General features: G+C 36.2%; 1 protein-coding gene across 2 annotated transcripts in view; it reads right to left on the bottom strand.

The window, feature by feature from the left end:
- PDE4D (phosphodiesterase 4D) overlaps positions 1-25262 on the bottom strand; it is a 336349-nt gene that overhangs the window by 121855 nt on the left and 189232 nt on the right. The window contains exon 1 of one of the 2 annotated variants that reach the window (XM_071731609.1): positions 11734-12280. The exons of the other annotated variant lie outside the window; for it this stretch is intronic. Coding sequence (XP_071587710.1) covers positions 11734-11798 — 65 coding nt within the window. The 5' untranslated portion in view covers positions 11799-12280. Of the gene's footprint in view, positions 1-11733; positions 12281-25262 lie in introns of those variants that run through there. 2 annotated transcript variants of the gene reach the window in all.

Raw genomic sequence — 25262 nt, forward strand, 5'->3', positions numbered from 1 at the left:
TTGCAAAGTCAGTTTCAGTAACAAAGACAAAAGGTCATGGATGGAAATAGAGTGGAATGCATTTGTGAGGTGGAAAAGCTGTTTGGACAAGAATAAAAGCTGTGATGGCTTTACAAAATGTCATTTCCTAGTTATTAATTTCCAGCCTTTTATCCAATAAAGGAAAATATTATTTCACAGCTGTGAACACCCTGTTTGCCAAAAATACAAATGTAATCACTATCTATGAATCAAGCGCAAATCAAGCACTGCTGAGAAATGTGACTAAGGACTTCATTGAAACATAGACCTCAGGAGCTGAAAGTCAGATGCATTTGGGATGGCTATCTGTGCATGGTGTATACCAGCAGGTGCATCAGTTTTAAACTGACTGGTACCAAGAGGAACATAGGTCTTAAGACTTAAAAATAGTTTCAATAGGTGATTGTGGCATTTGATTTGCCACTAATGGTAATACACTCTGTGAAGGCAGCTGCCACCACTAGTACCAGAGGTTCAAAGAATATTTTCTAACATTTTTCAACCCCCAATCTCTAGCCTTTAAAGAATGGAAAAACAAGTGTCTGTAATTAAGTCATTAACCACACTGTTACTAAACTTAAGAACAGTGACTGTGCCAATAACAAATGAGTCACTTTACATGTTTTCTCTAATGTCCTGGACTGTACATGGCATTGAACCTAAATGGAAATTTCAGTCATACTGAAGCCTAGACAAGCATGAGTCCTTAACAGTACGGAAGTTAGAGCAGACAGCTCTCAGGTGATTGTCACAGGACAAGGAGGACTTAAGAGACCAAACGACTCTTGGCTTGGCCAGTGTTTTCAAGAGGATAAATCAACAAATAAACTTCTGCAGACTACACTTGAAAGGGCACAATCTCAATGTCACCCAGCCAGCCAGCATAGTTTTCAGGCTTATTAAAAGAAGGTCATCTGAACAGTTCATTTGAGAACTGACATAGACTAAGTTGAACTTTTAATAAGTAAGTAATTATGCAATTTAGCAAATACCTCTGTTCATCAGCAGGTGGAGAACCAGAAGACCTTCTGGCTTTGATCCATGTGTTCTCTTACCATGCCTTTCAAAAATATTCTAACTTTAAAAAGACCTCTTATAGTGTGTGTATTTCCTCTTGAATGTTGTAATCTTTTTTTTTCCCCTGTGTCTATTACTCCTTGATTCTTGTCAGATTTCCTCTGTATGTGGGTACAAATGAAAGGAGATTTCTTCTGATATGAGGAAGCAACAGCTTCATGGTCCTAGTATTTTGAAACACTGATTTCTTTCTCTTGTGAAACTTATCAGTATATTTTCAACTGCTAGCAACTTAAGGCAGAAGAAAATTTATCAAATCAGGATTTAAAAAGGGTGAGAAGGTAACAACTGAATCAGTTCTTTGGACGCTGTCTTCCAGCGCTAGTAGAGTAGGTATCAAGATGGTCACTGAACAATGAACGGTAAAACTGAAACTACTTTTTTTGGGTACAAACATTGGCGTATCATGCACCACTGAAGAGGCAAATATTAAATTTCAAATTTTAAAATCTGTTTGCTAAAGCACAAAAAAAGAACAGAAAATTATGAATGATTATATAAAAGTGGGTTTACAGTACTAAATACTTTGAGGACAAAACAGCCAAAACTCAAACTCTACAAGATGTAAAACACAGATCAGCCAGTGTGACTTAAAGCAGTATGGTTTTTCCCCATGTAACAGAAAAGGCATACATCTACTATCTCATTATCTGATTCATACAGAGGTTTATACTGGATATGTAGGATAAAGACAGAAAAGAAGGCATGGAAATACCATTGTTTTCCAGTCTGGAGAAAAACAAAACACAATTTGTCTTTTCAGCCCTGTTCTGTAGAAAGAAGAAAATCAGGTGTGGCTTGGCTTTTTCAGAATCTATGAAAAATAAAAAACCCAACAATTTGGGGAACACTGATAGTAAAGGGTAAATAAATCCAAAGAAATTTAGAAAAGAAAGGAACAATAGTCAGAATATGAGCCAGGAAGAAAAAGCTATCTGTCCTGGTTTGGGCCAGGATAAAGGTGATTTTCTGTCTTGTACTTTTGCTTTTAGCTAAGTCTCTTGTAAGTAGTTGCACTTGCTGAAATTAACAGCAAGTTTCTCAGACAGTGTGTGTTTCTAGGACTGATAACACTTGATGTTTATAGTTACTGCTAGAGACTGGTATGCAGAGCCAAGGACACTGCTCAGCTCTGAAGAAAACATAAATGGGTCCCACCTGCATCCCTCCTTTGGGGAGGAACGGACAAGATAGATGCCAGAATTGACCAAACAGAGTATTCCATCCCATATACGTCATCCTCAGTATAAATTTGAGGGATCACGAGGGCCAAGCCAGATTTCCTGACTTCCAGCTTCCGGCTGCCTGTCCTTCCTGCCTCTCCCGCTTCCCTTCCTTCACCCAGCATCCTGGAAGGATCCCGTCCGTTCATCTGCCTGTGCTCCTGATCCGTGCCAGCCCATATCTGTGTGTTCCTGCCTCCAGCTCCCAACTGCTGCTGACTCCAGGAGTCCAGCCTGGACTTTCCCAGGGCTGCCCTGCAGCCTCGGTGGTGACGTGAGAGCTATTGGGGGAAAGGGGGAGGAATGTGGTATCCCTTTTCTTGTATATTTGTATATATTTAGTAATTTTTCCTATTTATCATTACTGTTTCATTAAAGTTGTGTAGTTTAGTTTCCAACCCATAAGTCTCTCTCCCTTATTCTCTCTCCTTTCTTATAAGGGAGGAGAGAGAGATTAATAGAGAGTATCTGTTACTCGGTTTAATTGCCGGGCCAGTGTTAAACCGTGACACTATCCAAACCCAGTTGTCTGCAGTTGTAAATAAGCATTTTATTAATTTATGGCATAGAATTTGTTCCACTGAAACAGAAGATTTTTTCCCAAGTAAACCAGAAGCCAGGAATGGCCTGAGCACAGTCTATTTGAAACAGCAGCTGATAAGGTGGTTTTTTTCCTTTTCCATTACTGACCTTCTTAGTGTAACTCTCTCTGTGTTTCTTCTCAGCAGCTAGAAAAGTATACAAGAAGAGGAACAAGAGACTAATATGACCTCCACTACTGAAGAACACTTGACAATGAGTATAACCAGAACATCTACTAAGAGATACCTTGATGTTACTGTTCTTTTGCAAACTTGACATTTCAATTTGTTGTAAATTATCATTAGTCATGTGTCAAAGGGTTCCATTTTGCCATTACTGAATTTGTCAAAGCCAGCTTAAAACAGTGGCTTTACTCTCCTCTTCAAGAATTTAACTTTTAAATTCACCTCTCTACTTCATTGTATCTCTGTATACAAAAGGGGGCTATACCCACCAATAGATCTTTTATGCAATTTCAGAAGTAACAGACTTAAAATGATGAAAAACTATGCAGGAGTTGAACCAGATCTAACATTTGTGAAATGGTTTTGCAGCCTATCAGACATCCTTCCTCCATATTTCCTTTTTCCTATACACGTTGCAATCCTCGAAGATAGAGGTGTTAGCGTATCATCGTTATGCAAAGCATGAGAAGTAAATATACACATGAATCAGCAATAAGAAGTAAATACACAAAACAAAAAAGATGTTCTTTTTTCTAAAAAGTTGCCAACATCACCCAGCAAAACTTGAAAAAAAGAATCTGTTCATAGGTTTAATTTCCTGAAAATTTTACATGCTGTAAGACCTGAGCTTACATAAAAATTGCTGGATCTCTACCACGTGGAACGTAATAGGAGCAGATACATTTTTATGAATGAAGAGAATCTTCTAGGAACAACAGAGAAGATGGAAAAAGAAAATAGTATTTACACGTACACATAATTCAGACATGCTTGGATGACAGCTTATAGTTTAGAGCTTATAGCACTAAGGAAAAAAAACTTTCAAGACAAAGGGGGTCACTTAGGGAAGTGACGCACCTTTTTTGTCATATGCACCATAAGGAGTATATCACACTGATACATGAAGCTTCATCACACTGTGGCTTCTCACATTAAATATGAAGAAACTTAACTTGCTATATCAGATTTTAAGCACACTGGACACACTTTGAAAAGGCAGATACCAAAGACTAAGTTATCATACACAATATGTTAAATGTATGTTAAAAACACAACCACAAATGCACATTTGTCCTAGCTTGCAGATATCACATATCACACAGTGCAAATAAACCAAAAAGATTAAGCCATTTACAACCTAACTAGATTTCTGATGTAACAATAAAGATATCAGTGCACAAGAAGTTGAACAAGGAAAGACTAAAGCTGCTGTAACACTACTATATAGTTGCTCACTTTTAGGCACATGAATACCCATTTTATATCTTGAAGTTTTGAAGGCAAAAACTGAAATCAATTGTTCGGGGGGTTTTTGTGAACTGAAGTTAGCATCACAAAAATACCTGGTTTGTTGCAGTCTTGCTATGCCGAATTTTCATGGCATTCAAACAAACCAGGATATTTTACAGTTAGAAAGGAAGATTTAAACGCAAATTAGGACAAAAAAGGGACAAGAGAAAAAAGGGGGAAAATAAAAGTGAACTAGCTATGGAGTTGGAGCCCAGGTAGTTAGGTAGTTTAGGGATATGTTGGCTAAGTCAAGGAAAAATCATATGTTGAATGACAGCACTGCTTTAAATCATTAAATATGAAAATTTCATAATAAAGATGATTACGGATATAAATTTAAGAAGGATGATGATCTGTAACTGATCGTTTGTAGGGGACAGCTCAGGGCAGGAACAACTAAGAAGCTTTTGTAGCAACAACAGTAACTGGCTGTTTTTTCTCTATATATACGTCTTGGAAAGAATCTTCAACAAGTGCTTGCTGCAATCTGCCGTGATGTTTGTGTTGGGTGGATGCTGGCAGCAGTTATGAGATACAGTGTGACACCAAGCAGTATAAGGCACTGGGGTGCAGAAAGCAGCACAGCCACGTCACTGTGGAGGAGTGATAACTGGCCTCTGGACAGCATCTGCCCACCAGCCCCCTAGGGCACCACAACTGGCACCAACATGCAGGTCTTTGCCATGAGTAATCTTACACTCTGACTATGGAGCATCTATGTTTTTTCTTTGAGACTTGCTATGATTACATATTATTGAGCTTTTTGTTTATATGGTCTTAAATAATTACACATGGGAATTTCTTCAAAAGTCGATAACTGAATGATTTAATTTCACCAAAACTTAAACACACACACACACAAAATTATTATTAAAAGAAATGTAAAAATAAATTTCAGAATTATCAAAACTTCTTTAATAAAAACATCCTTTTTTTCTAGTCTGACATGATTTTTTATTCAAGTATCTTATTTGAATAATAATTTTAAATGGTTAAAATGAAACAAAGAATAATGAAACTACTGAACACTTCCTTAGAAGGGGAGAAGTCTTTCTTAAAGGTCTACAAAGAAAATTATTTTCAACGTACTGCTTGAGATTCAGAGTTAAGTATCACCATCAGGTGCTGCTATAAAACTAGCAAAGGAAATGGGAAAGAAGCAAATTTAAGTCATAAGTTCTTCTCTGTCCTTACTGACTCCTCAAATGACAGGTCAGATGAACAAAATTTTTTCTGCCATCTAGCTTCTAAAGCTGTGCACTGTTCAGTCTTTTGAACATATCTGGTTTAAAAATATTTCATAATTTCTGATGAATGAAAAAATATTTAAAAACATGATCATATCATACTACAGCTGTTTCATGCACCTATTTAAGTCATACATTAACACATCTTGATGACAGCAACAACATGAACAACTAAAGTGGCAAAAAACAAAGCAGTAAGTAAAAATTACTTGTTTTGTAATGTGGATTAAGAAATCTGCTCTAGTGCATATTAGTTTGAACTAAATCCACAGTAGCTGAAATATGATGGGAATCACAGTAAAAAGTAGAGTCATATGTGCTGCCATTAGAATGATGCTGCTTGTTTACTTCATGTATGTTTATTGAACACACTTTTGAGTACAAGGTTCTTTCAGTATTATGTTAGGTCTATGTATGTGGTTTATTCTTGCTTCTGTGCTTCAGAGCATTCTGTACTGGACTTTCCTTTTTTTTATTCGAGCACTCTCCTTATAACATAATGCCACAACTGCTAAGCATTAAGGAATGTATTCAGCATAAGCTATGTGAGTTGCATTAGAAGGAATTAATGTGGTTAAATGTGCACACTTCAGGAGTTCACATACAAGTTAGTTTCCATTTGTAGGTACTATTCATGATTAGTGGAGCTTTTACTGATAGAATTAGCCATATCAAGTGCACATCTCCTCTTGAGGTAGAAAACATTTTTTAAACCATGTCCTGAGAACATGTATTTTTTTGGTTACTAGTTCAGATATGGCGAACATCTGTCTTCAGGACAGCTGAATCCTTCCTGTTACCCTTCACATTGTAATTGTGTGTCTCAGGAAATCATGTTGGAAAATGTCCCTCATCTTGGAAAAAAGGGCAACCAACTAGTTCAGCCACGGAGGTGAATGAAAGGGACTTCTATCAAGGCACCTCAACATTGATCGAGAGCTGTCAAGTGGGCTCCCCATGAAGACTGCCACCCTCTCCTTTATGTTATTCTAGGGAGAGACATTGAAGAGCCTCTTCTCCACTATCTTCTTGGTTCAGTTACATTTGAACAGAGCTTTATCCATGACCTGATAATCTACAGATGTGCACAGCAAGAAGGTGTGAAACAAACCGTGCTGTACAGACAAGATTCAGGAAAATTGGGAGTGGATTGTTTGCACACTAAGATGAGTGACAGGGAACTACACTGTATGATTCCATTAAGTGGGAAAACAATATTAGATACATTTTACTGGCTGTAGCTTGAAAAAGAATGTCTTTGACAGAATGCCCTTTCTCTGCTGGAGTTAGTCTTGGCCTTTTGTTCTGCTTGGCATGGTTTTCAATATTTTTCTTTGTTTAAAATAACATTTATTATTTCAAGACAGCAGTCCTAACCTGCATGTGATAGTAACTGGATTTTATGTTGGCAAGTCTAATACTTCTGCTATTAAAAAATGCAGATATGAGACCATGCCAAAAAGTGGTACTGGCAAGAAAAAACAGTAAAAATTTTCTAAAATCACTGGCTCCACTTGAAATGGAAGTAAAAAAAGTTAAAAGCATATTAGGCATTATCACCAACAGTACTGGGAAAAATGCAGGCACAATTTTACTGCTGTATAAAACCCTTGGTGTGTTCATGTCTTGAACATGCATAGTCTTGTCTCTGTATATCAAGTCCACTATGGTGTTGAAGGAGACACAAAACTGGCAGCTAAATGACCACAGCATGGGGCAGCAGCCTTCTTAGGAAAATCTAAGGCGGCTATAACTCTTCAGTTTCAACAGGAAGAGGCTGAGATTAAGACTGAGATTTGTGCCTAAAGGAAATGCAGAATCTTTCACCAAATGCCACAATGACAGAACCAAGGGAAAACCAAATGTTTTGAAACCAGTAGTACACCATTTAAAAGCACAGTAAAGAAAGCGCTTTCCTGCTTTGTCAGAAATGTTGTCAGAAGGCTATGGAGGAAGATAGTATCAGCAAATTTGAAAGAGGTTAGTCAAATCCAAGGACAACAGGTCCTTATATGCACTCTAAAGGGAACCTGAAAGGTAACATCCCTACTACAACATCCTGTAATGACCATAATACAACAGTAGCTGGGCAATATGATAAGAACAGACTTCAGAAATTTGACAGGCTTTCACGTTCTCCTGTTGCAGCAAGTGAAGGCAGAATACTGGTTTAGGTAGATCATTGCTAACGCCCAGTAGGACATGTCTTATATTGTTAAAATATAGAATAATTGATCACCTCAAATTCCATCCTTACTTCACTACAGAAAATGGCATTTGCTCCTGTTTAATTTTGTAAACACACATGTTTATCATATCACACTCTAGAAAATAGTGCAACACTGACTGCACAGGCTTCCTCATTATACACTACCTCAGATTTTTATTTTTGTCTTGACTTGAGGCCCATACAGCTTATGAAAGCTTATTTTGCTAAATGAAGTCACCCGTGAATTCCATCAAAGTCATAATCCATGCAGGAAAAGTCATCTCTAGCTTGCAGGCTTTGTTCAGCATTCAAAAATCCTGTAGTTCTGCATATTGCATTTGATACTTTTGCATCCCCATGAGTCTGGGGACAGCAGCTAGAGCTGATCTTTCTCAGTGGTCTGTATTCAACGTTTTAACCTATTGAAAGTGTAATTGAAAACTATGTGAGGTCCCAATTCCCTTTTGTTCAAGAGTAATTTCATAAGCTATGACAACAGGGGATAGGTAATATGGCCAACAATTAGAGCAGGAACTTGCCTCCCACAGATAGTCGCAGAGAGGAAAAAACATTAATCAGGTACAGTAATAAGGTATGCAGGCTGCTAATGTTATTCAGTTACATTTAAATACTATTCTCTGCCTTGTAGAGGAAGACTCCTTTGAAGAATACCCCAGCACTGGGATTCCCAGTCTGGAAATATCAAGGTTTAACTCTGGGCCAGCAATTAAATGACAGATGTTATCTATTAACTCTTCTCCCTTCCTAGAGGGGAAACAAAAGAGGATAAGGGAGTTGGACTTATGAGTTTGAAAATTAACCTACATCACTTTAATGAAACAGTAAGTATTGAAAAGGGAATAATATAATATATACAAAACCAATAGGGCACTATTCCCTGAGCTGCATGGCAGGCCTGGGAAAGTCCCAGACTAGGCTCCTGGAGTCAGTGGAAGATGGGAGTGGGAGGCAGGAACACATGGATTCAGGAGGGCAAGAACTGGGATCTAAGGCAGATGAACAGACAGAGTCCTCTAAGAATGCTGTCCATGAACAAAAGCTTTGCCCTCATGATCTCTCAGCTTTACTGCATATGATATGTATGGAGTGGAATACTTCATTTGGTCACCCATTCAGCATGCTCATCCCTTCAAGAGGGTCACAGAGATGTCCCCACTCCTACTTTTCAGTTCTGGTGCATAAGAAGTTTAGCATAACCAAGCAGTGACTTTGTTTCTGTGTAACATTCTCTAGCTATAACTATAAACATAGAACATTATAAGTCCTAGAATCAGATACCAAAAAACCTCCTGTTAACTTCAGAAAGCATAGTTAATTTGAAAAGACTTTACTGAAAAGTAAAGTTACTAAGAGGAAAATTGGTTCTGACTTGGCTTGAACCAGGACATTAGGTCAATAAACTACAGATATATGACTCATTCAATAGCATTTATTATATATATTAATCACCTTTATACTGGCAGCAGGCTTGTTAACAACAACAGAATAACCAAGGAACTGAACTGTTTTGGGATGGCCAGTCTCTGGGCAGTGTGATGTAGCCAGAGCTTACCCTATAGATTGGGGTACCAAAAGACTGGGTAATACCCATGGCAGTTCTACTTTGTGGTACCCTTAATTCAGGAAGACAATGCAGCTACCTCAGGTAATCACAGCTGGACCTTATCCCATTCTTCTGTCCTAGCTCTTCTGCCCCTATACACTGCTGTGAGGCCATAAGTATTTTCCTGTCTCTATTGAATAAAACTTCTATTTAGCATCCCTAGGGTGAATTAAATATTAAGGATACAATCATGAAAATATATCTAATAGATGAGTTTTGTTCCACTGATCTACAAAGATGTTATAGACTGAGAAAGTAAAGCTTAAGAACATCCCTCAGCAATTTCCAATCTACTGAACTTTATGATATCACATACAAGCAATTCACTCAATTCTGAAATTAAGTAGAGAACAGATGCATTGTTGTACAGATTACTACAGATGAATTATCGAAAACCTCAGCTCTAAGGGGGACTGAGAAGTCTAGGATGTGCCCTTTACAGATCACCCAACCCTAAGTTCCGAAAACCAGGAAAGCTTGCGTTGGCATGTGTTACAAAAAATAAATAAAGACAGAGGAAGGCCAACCCACAAAGTAAACAGATAACTGTCAACTCCAGACACACCACAAAGAAAGGATTGTGGCAAAAGCTGACAATACTACTGAGGCTTATTAGCCTCAGAAATACAGTAACCTGTTCCATGAAATAACAAAGAAGTTTTAAAATCTAATCCATTGAGCCTTTTCGAGCTAATAAGCTGTTGTCCAACAACCCCCGCTGCCTCCTTGCCTTGCCATTAGTTCCTCTCTTAGACTTCCAGAAATCTAGTTCAGTACCTCCAAAATAGTGGTCAAACTTCTCCTTCATTACAAAAGAAAAAATATCACACCATAAATATGACATTTTCTGCGGAACACTGCTGCTTTACTGTTCAGTGGCAAAGAGTCAAGGAAGTGGAGTCATATTATCATTTAAATGCATGTACTGCCATCTCAGCCAAGGTTTTACCTTACAGTAAGTTCCTTACTGCTCTGTTATTTCCTCTCAGGAGTAACAAGACAAACCCACTGTCTTAACTGAGAAGTCCATAGCATTATCCCTTCTAGAATATTGTCCAGGAATGTTCTGATTCACAGCATGCATTTTAATAAAGCTACAGAGCCACAAATTACAAAAGTTATTTCAGCAAAACCCTTCCTTAGCAGTTTCTGAGAACAACTGGGACTACTCCAGTACTGTAGTTATTTAATTTTCTTTTAATACAAAATGGTTTTAGTAAAAGGCAGGAGGAAAAAAAATTCTAGCTGCTTTAATGTACTACTGAGAAGGCTTTATCTCAGAAACAGGACTATTAAAACAGAAAGTTTTAACAGCCTAATGCTCAATTTTCTTGATATATTTTCTCACAGACAAATGTATTTAGTAACTAGCCTATCTTACAGTAACAGATCAGACATTTATTTCTAAATGAAGGGTGTATTTTACAATACATTGGTTTGTACCAGTTAAATACAGGCCTGAACAATTATTGTACTATGTGTTTATTAAAATGATAGTGGATTTATTAAAAAACAGAGGGAAAGGAAAAACTGTGGGAAACACTGAAATGAAGAGGGAGTTTATTTTGCATACCTATTATAAACATGTCCTGTTGGTGCATATTAAGCTATGCAAGTCATAAAGTTCACACAAGAAAAAAAAAGAAAAGAAGAAAAATCAGAATATTACTGACAACTAAATGAAAAAAAAAAACTGCAAGATCACATATACACATCACTGTTACACGCTACTACTTCTCCTCTGAGAGGAAATAGATGAAGCCGAAACACAACACAGTCTCCTGCATTCTACTCTAATGTCTGTCTCCTCCCAGGATACTTATCTCTCCCAGTCAGTCTATTAATGCAGCAAAAATACAAGTATCCCAAAATAGCTCACACAAACTACATTTTCATTTTACCCTCCTGCCTCCAGAACTGCAAACTTCATGTTACAACTTTGTACCTGAACTAAATCTAATGAGAATTTTTAGAAGGTAGCTTTAAGTGAAAGGAATTAACCTGAATGGGAATGAGGAATGGGAAAAACATATGTCATGGGTTAAAAAAGAGTATGCAATGGGTTCTCATTTAAAAACTGATACACACAGTATTGTATAAACAAAAGCTAAATAATTTTGTCTCTCAGTTTTAATTGTGAAACTCAGCAGCTGAACATCTTCAATAACCGTGCAAAATCTATCAACTCAAAATTAAACCCTGGTGACTTTCTTGTTACGTGTCTGTGTGTCATAATAGGAAGGGGAGTCTGAAAGAAACAAATCAAACACATTACCACATAGCGTCGGCAGTCCTTAAGGAGCTGGTAGATCGGGATCTTGGCTTCATAACAATGCTCATTTTGAAAAATTCCTTCAGCTTTCCTAGCAGTCAAACAGCAGTTTTCCTTACAAAACCCGTTTTCAAAGTACTCCATTTCAAAGTATCATTTTAAATCCACTGCTTTTTAAACCACTGAAATCCATCCCCTGTAATAATCCAGACTCTGGAGGAAGAACTCTAACACACTGCAACTCTTTTCTTTTTCACACTGAATTTACTCTAGCACTGTGCTGTTCGGAAATGACAGTGCGTCTCTCTTCTGTCTTGAATTGCCCTGTGAGGAACTAGTCTATTTTAAATCTATTCTCCCTCCAGGTCACATGGCAACAAAGGCAGCTGAAAAGAGTCTCTATCTCTTTCTTTCAACTTGATAACAACAGGTATAAAGGTCAGTGATGCTTGTTATTTTCCTTCTTTTTTTTTTTTTTTTTTTTTTTTTTTAAAGGAACAATACTGATGCACAATAATGTAAGGTACTGTAATATGAGTGACTTTGCAGGGAATTTCCACTTAGAGACCTCTTAGAAAATTTATCTTCTTTGGAGTAAAAAAAAGGGAGGAAAGACTTTTTCTTCTAAGCTAAGTACAAGCTTTACCTAGAAATTTAATTCTTCCATTTCTTTTCTTTCCTAAACCTTGCCTAGACACCGTGAATAAGTACTATTGTCTAATTTCACAAAAAGAAAGTATTCCATGTCTTAAAGTAATTCAAAACACTTGGGGAAGTGAAGATAAAATTCCTTGTTGACTGTTAAAGTCAAACATGCATACAGACAGCTATTGTTATAAATCACTGAAGGACAAAATATCACAGTTGAAGAACTCTACCATGACGTCCTCTTTGCTGTACTGCAAAAAAAAAAAAAAAAAAAAAAAAAAAAAAAAGATCTAGATCTTTTCCTGGTACAATTATTATACTAATAGTTTATTCATTACAAACAAACTTGCATTTATAATTTCCAGCCAAAACCTTACCATGAAAGCTTTCAGAGTTGTGTCATTTAAGAAATATTAATGTAAGCATATTTCACAATTTCGGCATTAAAAGACAAAAAAGCCCCAAAACAAAACAGAAAACTAGATAGTCAATATAAAGTTTAAATGATACATTTTGAATTTGCTCTGAACTGTGTTAGCATTCCTTTTGAACTGGAAGAGCAAAGTAAATGCTCAACAAGTGATTACATGTGTAACAATCACTCCCTTGTACAGTCTTTACAAGTGTTGCAATGTATTACTTTTGGTAGTAGTGCAGCTAGGTTAGTAATGAAAGCAAGCACTAAAAATTGTATTTATAAAATTTATATAGATTTGGCAAATAAAAGGAAAACATGATAAACAGGCTGCTCATTATAATGTCAGAAAATCAAGCAGCAATGTGGGTAAAGTACATAAAGCTCTCTAAAAACTTTGTACTATATTTTATAGCACTGCAATAGAACACATTACCAACTAAACTGTTTGTAAACAGGAAACATGCAACCACACTGTGTATCAACACTGAAGATCCTTACTGCCCTGGAGGCTTGTGCCAGTCATCTGCACAGAAAGTGCTCCACAACAGCATCAGCAGGAATGTTAATAAGCACTGCTAAGCATTCTGTCTTTCTTGTTTTCTGTCACCTGTCTTTTAAATATCACCAACTGGTTAATGCAGGACATTTTCTAAGAGCCTTGTGCAATCATAAAAGTTAACCTCAAACTGTGGAAAAGCATCTGTGGTAAATTTAGCTGAAAGGGTCAAATTGTCATGGGACCTCTGTAATAGCTGGGTCTGTCCCTGTGCAAGTCACACGTCTATAAAAATGGCCATAAATCAGGCACCATGCTGTGGAACATTTTATCCTTGGACAGAACAGGTCATGAAGAAAACCAAAAACCATATGAAACAGAGGTGCTGGGCTATTATAGAATAGCTGGCCATTTTAAACTTTTAAGTTTGCTTAATTATTTATTTATTATTGATAAATATCCACATTATTCCCATATCAATGCAGGAACACAAAATGAAAGAAAATAAAGCTTTTGACTGAGTGGTTTCACTGTACCATACTGAAATGGTATATATAATGACTACTGCTTTGCCTCATAGAAGTGGCTTGTTCTTACTTGTAGTTAACAGAAATATAACTAGAAATATACTGTCATATATGTATATACTAAATATTTCTATAGAATAGAAATACATTGTAGTTACAACTACTTAGATAATTAAGGTATTGTTTTTCAATGCAGATACAGAAAAAACAGCCTGATAATTGGAGATGCAGTTCACTGGTGGAGATAAATACCATCACCTACTGACAGCATGCTTTCTCTTTTGGTCTCCATCATCTCCTTAGAAATAAGTCGCTGCCCTGCAAGTGCCTGCCAACCTCAGACCTGGTGCTATTGTGAAGTATATTAATTAGCAACAAGAAGACTACAATATTCCAACCATATTCCAAACGGGTGAATCAGGTAGCAACCTTAGAAGCACAGGCTTACTGTAAAAAGGAATAGACCAGTAGAAAGGAGAGCTTGCAGGCCTCTAGGGAATGTTAGTTTTATGTACAGTCCAAACACTGACTTTGGTGAAACAAACAAAAAACCTTAGATTTTTATGTGAATTGGTATCTCAAAAGCTCTGTGGAAAGAAAAAACTAAATTTCTGTGATTTTTCAGCTCTATTTAGTGGGAAAAGATTTTTGTACAGGAATTCCATAGTCAGTATGGGAAGGACAATCTTGCCTAGACAAGTTTCTAGGGAAACTATTAGACCAATTTTAGCAGTCAGCAACAACTAGTAATTCATACATAAGACATGTTGTGCTGCCATTAATATTAACAGCAGTTTTATCTAAGATTTAAATAACCATGAGAGCATAGAAGAGGACACAGAACTTATTTTAGGCCCCATGTCTTCATACAGGATCAAGTAACATATACATTCATTTTCTCATGAAAATTCCAAGAGGTAAATTATGTACATGTATATCTCTAAAGTATTCTAAAGAAAAAAAATAAAAGCATATTAATTATTGTACAGTGCATTTTTATAAACATATGTGCATGTATAATATACGCAGTATATACACATAAACATTTGAGACATGCAGCAGATATTTGTAGCATGTAAGCTGTGCAAGCAATTCTGTAATTTCAAAAAGACTGTATTTATTTTCCTTTTTTGGAATCCTGTTTTAAGGCAGCAGGAATACGACTCTAGAACTGAGGTCTTGTTGGCATGACATCACAGTTAAGGCAAATGTTAATTGCATATTGAAATTAATGAAAAAACATTTTAAGTTAATGAAAATACTTAAAAAATCAGCCATTTATCATAGAATGACAGAGTGGTTTGGGTTGCAGGGACCTTAAAGATCATCTAGTTCCAACCCCTCTGCATGGACAGGGACACCTCCCACTAGACCACATGGCTCAAAGTCCCATCCAACCTGGCCTTGAACGCTTCCAGGGAAAAGTAAGAGGAGAGGCTCCACAATTTCCTTAAGCTTACTTTCCTTAGTCTACTTTGAGGATGCCTGTATCTTAGTTACTTATCTGCAAATTAGTAACTAATTGAATTAAACCAGTGTTACCTTGCACAAATTTGAAAATTAAAATTAATTTGAAAAAGCATGGCTTAGGGAACAAGATGCAGGACTGTCCTCTCCCATGCTCAGGATAAACTTTGTCTTGAGAGTACAGAAAGGTTTCTTGAACACTTTAGCTTTGGGTTCCTCATTTGCAAAACAGGGATAATGAACTTCATGCTGCTTGAAAAGCACTTGAACATCAAAGGACGGAAAACACGCAATAGATGCCAGGTTATTAATGGTGTTGCTATGTAAAGCTGAAGAAATAAATTCATAATTTTGTGTTTAATGCAAAGGGGAAAGCCCCTCTAATCTGATACTCGAGTTTACCATAGCAAACTGAACACGCAACAGCTGACACCAGATAGTTTTGTCAAACCATGAGTTACACAGCTCATCCTTGTTCATACAAAGCAGTAGCTGATCCTCTCATGTCCTATACTACAAGACTGAAAGACAGAAAAGATTAACAAGAGATTCTTATATCACTTCCACTGGGTGGGCTGGAGAACTAGTAATGCAGACGTAAATTCAGAAGAGGTAACTTTCAATTACAAGCACTAAGCCAGAGAATGAGAAGGAAAGTTTTGAACTGCCAGAAGGTTTCTCCACTCCCTGCTCAACAGAGCAAATTATTTTTAAAGTGTTCCTTTGTAGGGTGTTGGCAGAATACCAGGGAATTAAGCTGCCATTCATTTCTAGGTAACACCATGTTCCCTTTTGACTGGAGTGATTTTATCAAAGATGAAATATGTATACTGTGTAAGTAAAATAACTGAAAACTATAATACTTAAAGTTTGTAATGGAAAAATGCAAACTAAAGGGCAGAGAAGAAACACAACATATATTATGAGTGCTCCCTTCCTATATGCATTTACATTTAGCTGTCTAGATTAAGGTATTTAATATATGAATAAATATGCTTTATTTGCACAGTGATTACAGTAGAAATAGTTACTACAGTCTTAAGCAGACTCAAGTGTGCCAAACTCCTCATATGTAACATGGCAAAGAAGGCCTTATGGGAGGATAGGCTGTTCTGCCATGTTTCTTTTTTAAAGACACTCATTCTTGGTACCTTTTGAAACTGTGAGGTGCTGCTGCATGAGCCATACCATGAGGAGCAAATAAGGCATGTCTCAGAGAGAGGCCCTACAGTGCATTGCTCCCTCACATAGCAAAGCCAGGCTTTTGATCTATGATGGACTTAAAACACCTCCCTATGCCATTTATCTGCCCCTATTGTCATTTGATTTGGTCAAATATGCAATTAGAAATCAGAAAATTTATTACTAATGGACAGTTTCTGGTCCATGTAGACTCAGATGAAAAAGTAAGGTTTATCTTAACTCTACAGTGTTTTAAAAAAGAAACATTGGCTAAATACTTAGTGAAGAGTTAAGCAGTACCTATGCTTTACAAGTAAAGTATGTCAGTGTTTTTGACTTGAAAAAAAAAAAAAAAAAATTTAAACAAGACTAAAATTTTTTTCTTTTGCTAATGAAGCAGTTTCTGCTAGGAAAAGCAACAAAGAATTATTTCCTTCAACAAAGATTTCACAACTGGGGCTGCTCCTAGAAAAAGTTACTGTTAAGTGTCAGGCTTACCACCTTGAGAGCAATGATACTTTGTAGGTTATGTTCACTTTCATCTTCTTGTTCAAAAGAACAGGATAGTTCTGCTGAATATGACTCAAATGCAAAAGTAAAACATTAAAGACAGATGTCTGGAAGACACATAGGAATACCACCATTTCAAGACAGCTATGTATGTATTTCAAGAACACAAAATATAACACTGTTTCAAGAAGACAAAAGTTATATATACAACCTGAAAATTTACACATGCACTTAATTTTATGTATTTAAGCAAATCTTATATATGAAATAATTGGGTTTTTTGTTGTTGTTGTTGTTGTTGTTTTGGGTTTTTTTGTAACTTTATCCTGTGTAGACCTAAAATCTACCAACAGCAAAACTTCAATTGCACATATTAAAAAGTGAGTATGTTTCAGTAACGCTTTTTGCCTTTTTGGAAGCAGTGAAGCAATCAAGTATCAGAAAGTGTTATTGAAAACAAATCTGAGTTGGGGAATCTACATCAGTGTAACAGCACAATTCACTACAAAAGAGTAGAGTGCATTTCCACATGATCTTCACTGGAAACTTGGCACCCACAGGTGTTGGACCACTCCACTACCTGAATGAGTCAGACACAGATAAGTCTCTTGCTTGGTAGAATGACATCACCTATACTTCTAAAGTAACTAGAAGTAAATCTAAATTATTCATTCTGCTACCAAATCTTTCTCAAAGAGGAACTACAAGTCTAGGGCACTAGTGTTTAAAAAAATCCACTTGAATTTTTATAAAAATCTATAATATTGTACAGGGAAAAGGAATTAAAAATGTAATCATTTTACATGAACACTCAGAAGTATGATTTTGGCTTGGTTTTTAACACAAAATTATTGACTCACAGCTCAAATTGAAAGAAAAAGGCTATGTGTTTCAAAACGTGGCAGCTTACTGGAGAGTATTGTATAAGCACAAGTGAAGGTCAAACTGAGAGTACATTGCTTGCCATGAATTATTCATTGAGAGCTAAGAAAGGAGTTTTCTCACTAGTGTTGAGCTGTCCAAAGATCTAGTTCTTTATTTAAACTGGTCAGCTGGGTTAATGCTATAGGCAACACTGATAAGCACTTGCTGGGGTAGTATACTTCCATGATTCAGGCATCTATTTTAAGACAGAGACAACGGCTCCTCATATCTATCTATCTATCTATCTATCTATCTATCTATCTATCTATCTATCTATCTATCTGCTAAAAGCTATAAAGGACTTCTTTCTTCCTCTCCCTCCCTCCCTTCCTCCCTTCCTCCCTTCCTCCCTTCCTCCCTTCCTCCCTTCCTCCCTTCCTCCCTTCCTCCCTTCCTCCCTTCCTCCCTTCCTCCCTTCCTTCCTTCCTTCCTCCCTTCCTTCCTTCCTTCCTTCCTTCCTTCCTTCCTTCCTTCCTTCCTTCCTTCCTTCCTTCCTTCCTTCCTTCCTTCCTTCCTTCCTTCCTTCCTTCCTTCCTTCCTTCCTTCCTTCCTTCCTTCCTTCCTTCCTTCCTTCCTTCCTTCCTTCCTTCCTTCCTTCCTTCCTTCCTTCCTTCCTTCCTTCCTTCCTTCCTTCCTTCCTTCCTTCCTTCCTTCCTTCCTTCCTTCCTTCCTTCCTTCCTTCCTTCCTTCCTTCCTTCCTTCCTTCCTTCCTTCCTTCCTTCCTTCCTTCCTTCCTTCCTTCCTTCCTTCCTTCCTCCAACTAAAAAAATTGAAAATAACTCTTCCTCTAAATTTTTCTTTACAGGAGTATGCTTTTTCATATAACATAAACTTTGTCAAGGTAGCTTTACACATTCTTCATAAGGTCATGATTGTACCCACTGGCTTCAAAATCTGTCAGAGGTTAAAGAGATTGAAAATAAAATTTGGCCAGGAGGAGGAGGTCATTTGAAGTCAGAAACTACTCCTTGACTCTAAAAATTGTTTCATGTTCAGCATCCTCTGTTCTCATATTTCAGCTCTGCTGCCTAACTGAGATCTTGTTTTCTTCCTTCATCTCTACACCATATATTCTCTGTAGCTAATTACACAGACCTTTGTTTTTGATGTTTTCTTTCTTATCCATTGCCTAAATAATTTTAAACACCAGGTTTATGTTCAGGAGCCATATGTAGACTTTGGCATTAAATTCTTACTGCATTTTACCTAGCCATCCTTCTCACACTATTTTCTGATATACCCGTGCATGCAAAGTTTTTAAACTGAGCTTAAAATGAGCAGTAAGTCAAAGATTTTTCTTATATATGGATAACATTCTCACTTATTCATGCTATCCTAAAATTATTTCAGTCTTGAACCTTCATTTTAGCCAAGTCAGGCTGGCTATGGCTCAATATAATTGTTTCCAGTTTATAGAATATTTTTTCCTATGAATTACACTGTTCAGTGTCCCAAAACATGATCAGTCCTTTACTACCCATTCTCCTGTGGGCTTGGCTGGTATCACCACTTCCTAAGCAAAAAGACCACCACTGTTTGTGCATCACTACCTCAACAGTATAATAACATTTGTGCATACCTATGTATGACACCTTGTATTAATTTTATATTTTCTACATAAATTTCTTTCTCTTTACACTGACACTTTCATGTCTACTATATCTACTAGTCTGACAAACAGCTGACTTCAGTCTGTAACAAAGGCTACTTCAGTCACCAATTTTTGCTTCTTTCTCAAACATTTTGTGCTTTTCAGGCAGACTCTGTGTGCAGGGGAAAAGATCCCATCCAATTTTATATCCCTTTAACCTTTTCTTTAAAATGATGCCTCAAAATGCGCTCTTTCTAGAGAAGCTAGAGAATTTTCATGTCTGACAATGGCTAGAGAAAAACTTTTGGGCTTTTTTTATAAGGTTGAGTAAAATTCTAGGCATTCTGTGGCCATGGAAATGCTGCTGCTTCAGTAGATCCATGGTCATGCTGGCTACATTTTATGTTGACTACTTCTCCAAACATAGCTGTTCAAGCTCTGTTTTTGCTAGGGCATCATACTTCTCACAAAAATCATGACTCACTTGGAAGAATATGTCTATGCCACACCTTGAATCTGTTTTGCATGTGTGAAATATGGACTTATTCAAGATATTAAGAAATACTTATGAGGATCAAATTATTCTAAAATTATTTTAGAATATATATATATAGATTGCAGCTGAATATAAAATATATATATATATATATATTGCAGCTGGTCCCAGATGCAATTCAGAATTAGAGTACAGGTATTAAATTGTGTTTTGTGTTTTGCTTTATATAAATAAAGTCATTGTGTTAACAGAGATTTACAGCAAGCTGTATTGGAAATGTTTAGTTAATGACTGTAGAAATTTATACTCAAATCTAAACTGCAGCAATTAGTATTTGAAACTAATTTAACAAGCATTTCTCACAAAATGTGCTTAGTATTGGTTGCTCTAGAGACCTTTTGGGCTGTATTTCAGTGTGTTTCCATTAAATCTTGAAAAACTAGAGCCTTTTTATTTGACTGTCAGCATTTTACATATAACTTTCAAAGGTAGTTGGTTTGGTTTCAGTTACATGTCCAAGGGAAGGTTAAAAAAAAAAATAAAAATAGTGGCTTGCAAAGACCATTCTGAATTCTTATTTTCTTTCAATTCCCACCTTAAATTACCTATATAAGTACTACAAAAAAGGCACTTATATAACAGTTATAACTTATATAACAATTATTAAAATAATTGTTATAGAAAATTTCAGAAAGAGATAGAGCTACAAATATTTCAATAGTAATTTTTTTTAATATTTATACACAATTTTAAAACTTCCAAAACCTATTATATTTGATAATCCAAACATGTTAAAGAGTTTCACAAGGACACTGAAATACAGGTATGGTTCCCTGCCCAGCAACTGCAGATTAAGTTGTAGTCACAAGGTAGTTTATTGGATATATTAAAGTAACACATACGTAGCTTGAGAGAGAGCTATTTTAAAATTGCATTTGTATTTGGCTTTTTGCTTCACATATAACTGTTAGAACAAAAAACATATGAATGGGAATTCTCCATCTGAAGGTAATTATATTCCACATAAGTACTTTCGCTTTCTTCCATTTTCTTCACTAGCTACATAACTTCATCTGGTGTTAACAAGAGTTTATCTCATTCTCCCTGGGAGAGATGAAAGATATTCTTAGACCCAGCTGTTGTTCTGCTGTGTCATTTTGCTTTTACAGAAATTTAACTTCAACAGAAATTTGTACCAAAGCCTGTGAAAGCTAAGCCACTACAGAACCAGGCATGGACTGGAAATGTTACAAAGCCAAAATAAATAAAGGAAAGCCAGCTTCATGTGGACAAACAATAAAGTACTGTGCATTCAGCTGCTTCTTGGAAACCTTCTGATTTGCTAAGTATAGTAAGTAATATGCACATATATATGTTTGTGCCCATACCGTATATCTAATATATACATATATAATAAACAGCTGTTTGAGTATATTCATACAAAGCATCTGCATCCTTCTGCTTCAAAAACCCCAATTTCTGTAGCTGGCCAGATTCTAGAAGTTTGCCTGGAGGACTTTTAACGTCTTAACAAGCCAGGTAACATGGGGAAAAGAGGATATACAACTCTAAAAAACATTTTATATTTAATTATCTTAAAAAAAAAAAAAAAAAAAAAAAAAAAAGGAAAAAAATCATTCTTCCTATAAAAAATTGTATGAAACTGTCTCCTCATGTCAAGGCTTTTTGGGTTTTTTTAATTTTAGAAATGCAAAAGTACCAGTGAAACTGAAATGCTACCTCTTGCATCTCTGTTCCCTTCACTCAATATAGTGTCCTTGTAAACTTTTCTCAGACTAAAGAGAACAGACAGACATGAAACAAGAGAAAAGGCACATAGTAATGGAAGTAAAACTATTTCAACAGCATTTAAAACACAGAGTATCTAGTCTTGCCAGTACAGACACTACCAGCTATTAAATGGAATGATCATAACTCAAAATTAGTCAGCCACCAAATCTGTTAAACTGCATCAGAAATGGAAATGTCAAAATGAAAACGTTATCAAAATTATATTTCTGTGAAAATAGTAATATTGTAATTCATCTAGACCACATGACCTGACCAGAAGCTCTGGGCTTACATCTAGTCTTTGCATCAGAAGGCACATTGTAATAGGAGAAGGAAATGAGAGATCTGCAACTAGAATTATACGAACACAAAATTTTTCCATACGAAAAGAGGCACTGAAAATATAGATTAGTTGGAAAGCTGATGAGCAAGAGTTGAGTATGAATACATTAAACAGTAAGTAACCCTTTAACAGGTCACAATACCACTTAAAACATTCTAAGGTAAAAATCCTGCATATTACAGATAGTTCAGCTGTGGAAGTGGGTGTCAAAAAACATTGCTGAAGCCAAAAAATTAGGTACTGCTCTATTAAAATTTAATATTTATTAAATAAAGAAACCAGACCTGCTAGAGTAACCAATACACAGAATAAGAAGAGTCCTGGAGTACTCATACAGAGAAAACTCCAGAAGATATTGGGGAGAGTCTCCTTCAAGGAAGATTATACTGTAACCCTCTAGATTTTACTGCTGTTCCTCAAACATTTACTGCTAGCTGCTTTCACAGATTAGCTAGCTGCTTTCACATATCCTTTAGTAATGTATCAGCCCTGCAATGAAATATAACAACAACCCTACAGCTTTTTGTTTGTTTGTTTATTCTTTTTGTTTGGCTGGTTTTTAAAATTCTTTTATTACTATTATTTTTACTCATGAAGGAATTCAAATTGAAGTCTTAAGTTACCTTCTGTCATATTGCAGAAGTTTTCATTTTGATATGACTTTCTTAGGGACAGTGAGACACAAAATGACCTGCAAATTTTAGTAGCTTCTGGTGTTCAGAAACAAATTTTATGTACTAGTTCCAACACAAATTTGTTTTTTTAATTTCCTTTGTAATTAAAAAATGGTATCTATCTATGGACATAGATACCATACAGTGGCATTAAATAAAAATTGGCGGGTTACCCATGTACCATTTTTCCTCTTGTTTAATATAGTACCTAGAAATTAATTACAACACTTTTACATGGTATATGCAGAAATTGTGACAGCTTATTTCTGATGTATTCAATATCAGATTGAAGGATAGACGTACTTATAGTGGTTTTAAAGTTTGTGATACATGAGGGATTTACAAGTCAGATAGTCCTGACATCAACATAAATATCCATGGACAAGTAAAATTTGTAAATTGAAGTGTGCATTTCCTGGTATGGTGTAATCTTTTTCTGCATCTCAAGAAAAAATGTCTGCTCCCAGCCTTATCTGGAAGATCAGGCTTTGTATGGGGATTGTTTCAGCCGCAGCCAAGTCCAGTCACTTATTTATTGCAAAGTTTCACAACATTAGTCATCACAATTTAGTTCACTATGTATAAAAGAACATATCCTGACAGTTAATTCATACAAGTTTGGGCTTAGGCTGTTAGAATTTAAGAATAAATTGGAAACACTTATTTGTCAAATACCTACAGATTCTGCTTTCTCTTTCTTTCACATTTATCAAATCACTTTCAAGGCAAAAAAAAAAAAAGGATCTGTGGGAGGACGAACTACATCTGAGAAATTTAAGCAAAACATATAACTGTTGATCACATTACTTGTCTTCTGTTTTAATTCCTGCTGTTAGAGACCTATGAACTAGGGCTTCATTTTCTGAGGTTTCAGGAAGTGATACAGAGACTTGTTGTTAATGGGAACAACCTAGGCACTTTTGTTGAGGACATGTCTGCAGCAAAAAGAGTCAAATATGATTCACTTGCATCTGTTTTTTATCACTTTTTTATCTGTTTTTACCACTGTTCCTTAACCTGACTAGCAAGGTGCCTAGCTATTTTTCCACTTTTCTGAAAATTTCAAACTAACAACTAAACGTCTGACTAGGGTAGTGTAAAACTTTGGTGTGCAGACTTGTCTAAAGTAAGATTGAGTAACACTTAAAACATCATTTGAACATTGAAATGGCATACTCTGAATTACAGAGTTGCTGTGTTGAATAGGAAGTGAACTGGGTGACATTATGTTTACCAGAAAAGTCCACACTTATATATTAGAGTATTTAATTTTCCAGACAGTGTTAAATCACTACTCAAAAAGAACTAAACCAGTTACAGTGTGGTGTTCCTCTAATCCCTAATAAATAAAATAATATACTTTAATTTGGCTTATCTTCCTACTTCATTACGAGACTTATAATAACAAAAAAACTAGAATATCACGCTCTGCTCACTAAGAACCTTCTGACATCATTAATAAATACTCTTAGAGAAGGGATTCCTGAAAATTACTGTTTAAGAGACTTTACTACCTTCCATCCTCGCTCCCAAGAGTTTAGTTGTTTGGAATACATTTATCTGTCAGACAGAAATCTGCCTCCTTATGTACAAATGCTATGAACAACTGCTGCAAAAGTGGTGTTGGCAGTAGCTTCAGCCACATTCCCCTAGTCCAGGGGCATTTGCCAGGTGGCAGCCAAAGAAGAAAACAAGAAGGAAAGCAGAAGAAGGGACAACAGAAGCTCACATAAACCATCAACGAATCTTTCTTTTCCATATGAAGACGTAAGTTTCATGACAGTTCTCAGGAATTGCACCTCCACTGCTAACCAAAGAGAAATGCAGTTCTAATACTGCAACAGTGTTACAAACTTAGTGATTCCTTGATTTTCCAGCCTAATGCGTATTAGTGGCGGTGTAATTTCTCCATAAATCGCATTTTACTTCAGAGGTTACAATGTCTATAAAATTGCCTCCACAAAAAGGTTTTAGTCAACAGACTTTTAGTCATTCACAAGATCTTCATTATGAAAAAAGACATCATGACCAATTAGACAATCAGTGCAGATCCTGCTGCCTCTGGTGCATTTCCTAAATGGTCCTGAGGACCTGTCATTAAGGAGGTGGCAGTTATGAATGTTTAGCATCTAGCACGATCGACTGCCATGTAACTTATTCAGACAACTCAGTTATGTGCAGGAAAATTTGATAGGTGCTTTAGTTCTTCATCCTTGTGTGACAGGATTTAGGTTTCACAAAGAAGGCTTCTGTCTCCATCTGTTCTTCACAGGTCTTGTGAGACTAAAACATAATTGCACTGCCACTCAGACTCAGTTTTTAAAGTCACATCTAGTGGTATTCTCCTCATCAAAGCCAAATGTAGTGGGAAACATAACTCTTGTCTGTATTTCAGGAAATAAAGCTTTAGAATTAAAAAAAAAAAACCCAAACAAAATAAAAAAACAAAACAAATCCCCCCAAAA

Source organism: Heliangelus exortis, chromosome Z (assembly GCF_036169615.1).
Source record: "Heliangelus exortis chromosome Z, bHelExo1.hap1, whole genome shotgun sequence".
NCBI classification, from domain to species: Eukaryota; Metazoa; Chordata; class Aves; order Apodiformes; family Trochilidae; genus Heliangelus; species Heliangelus exortis.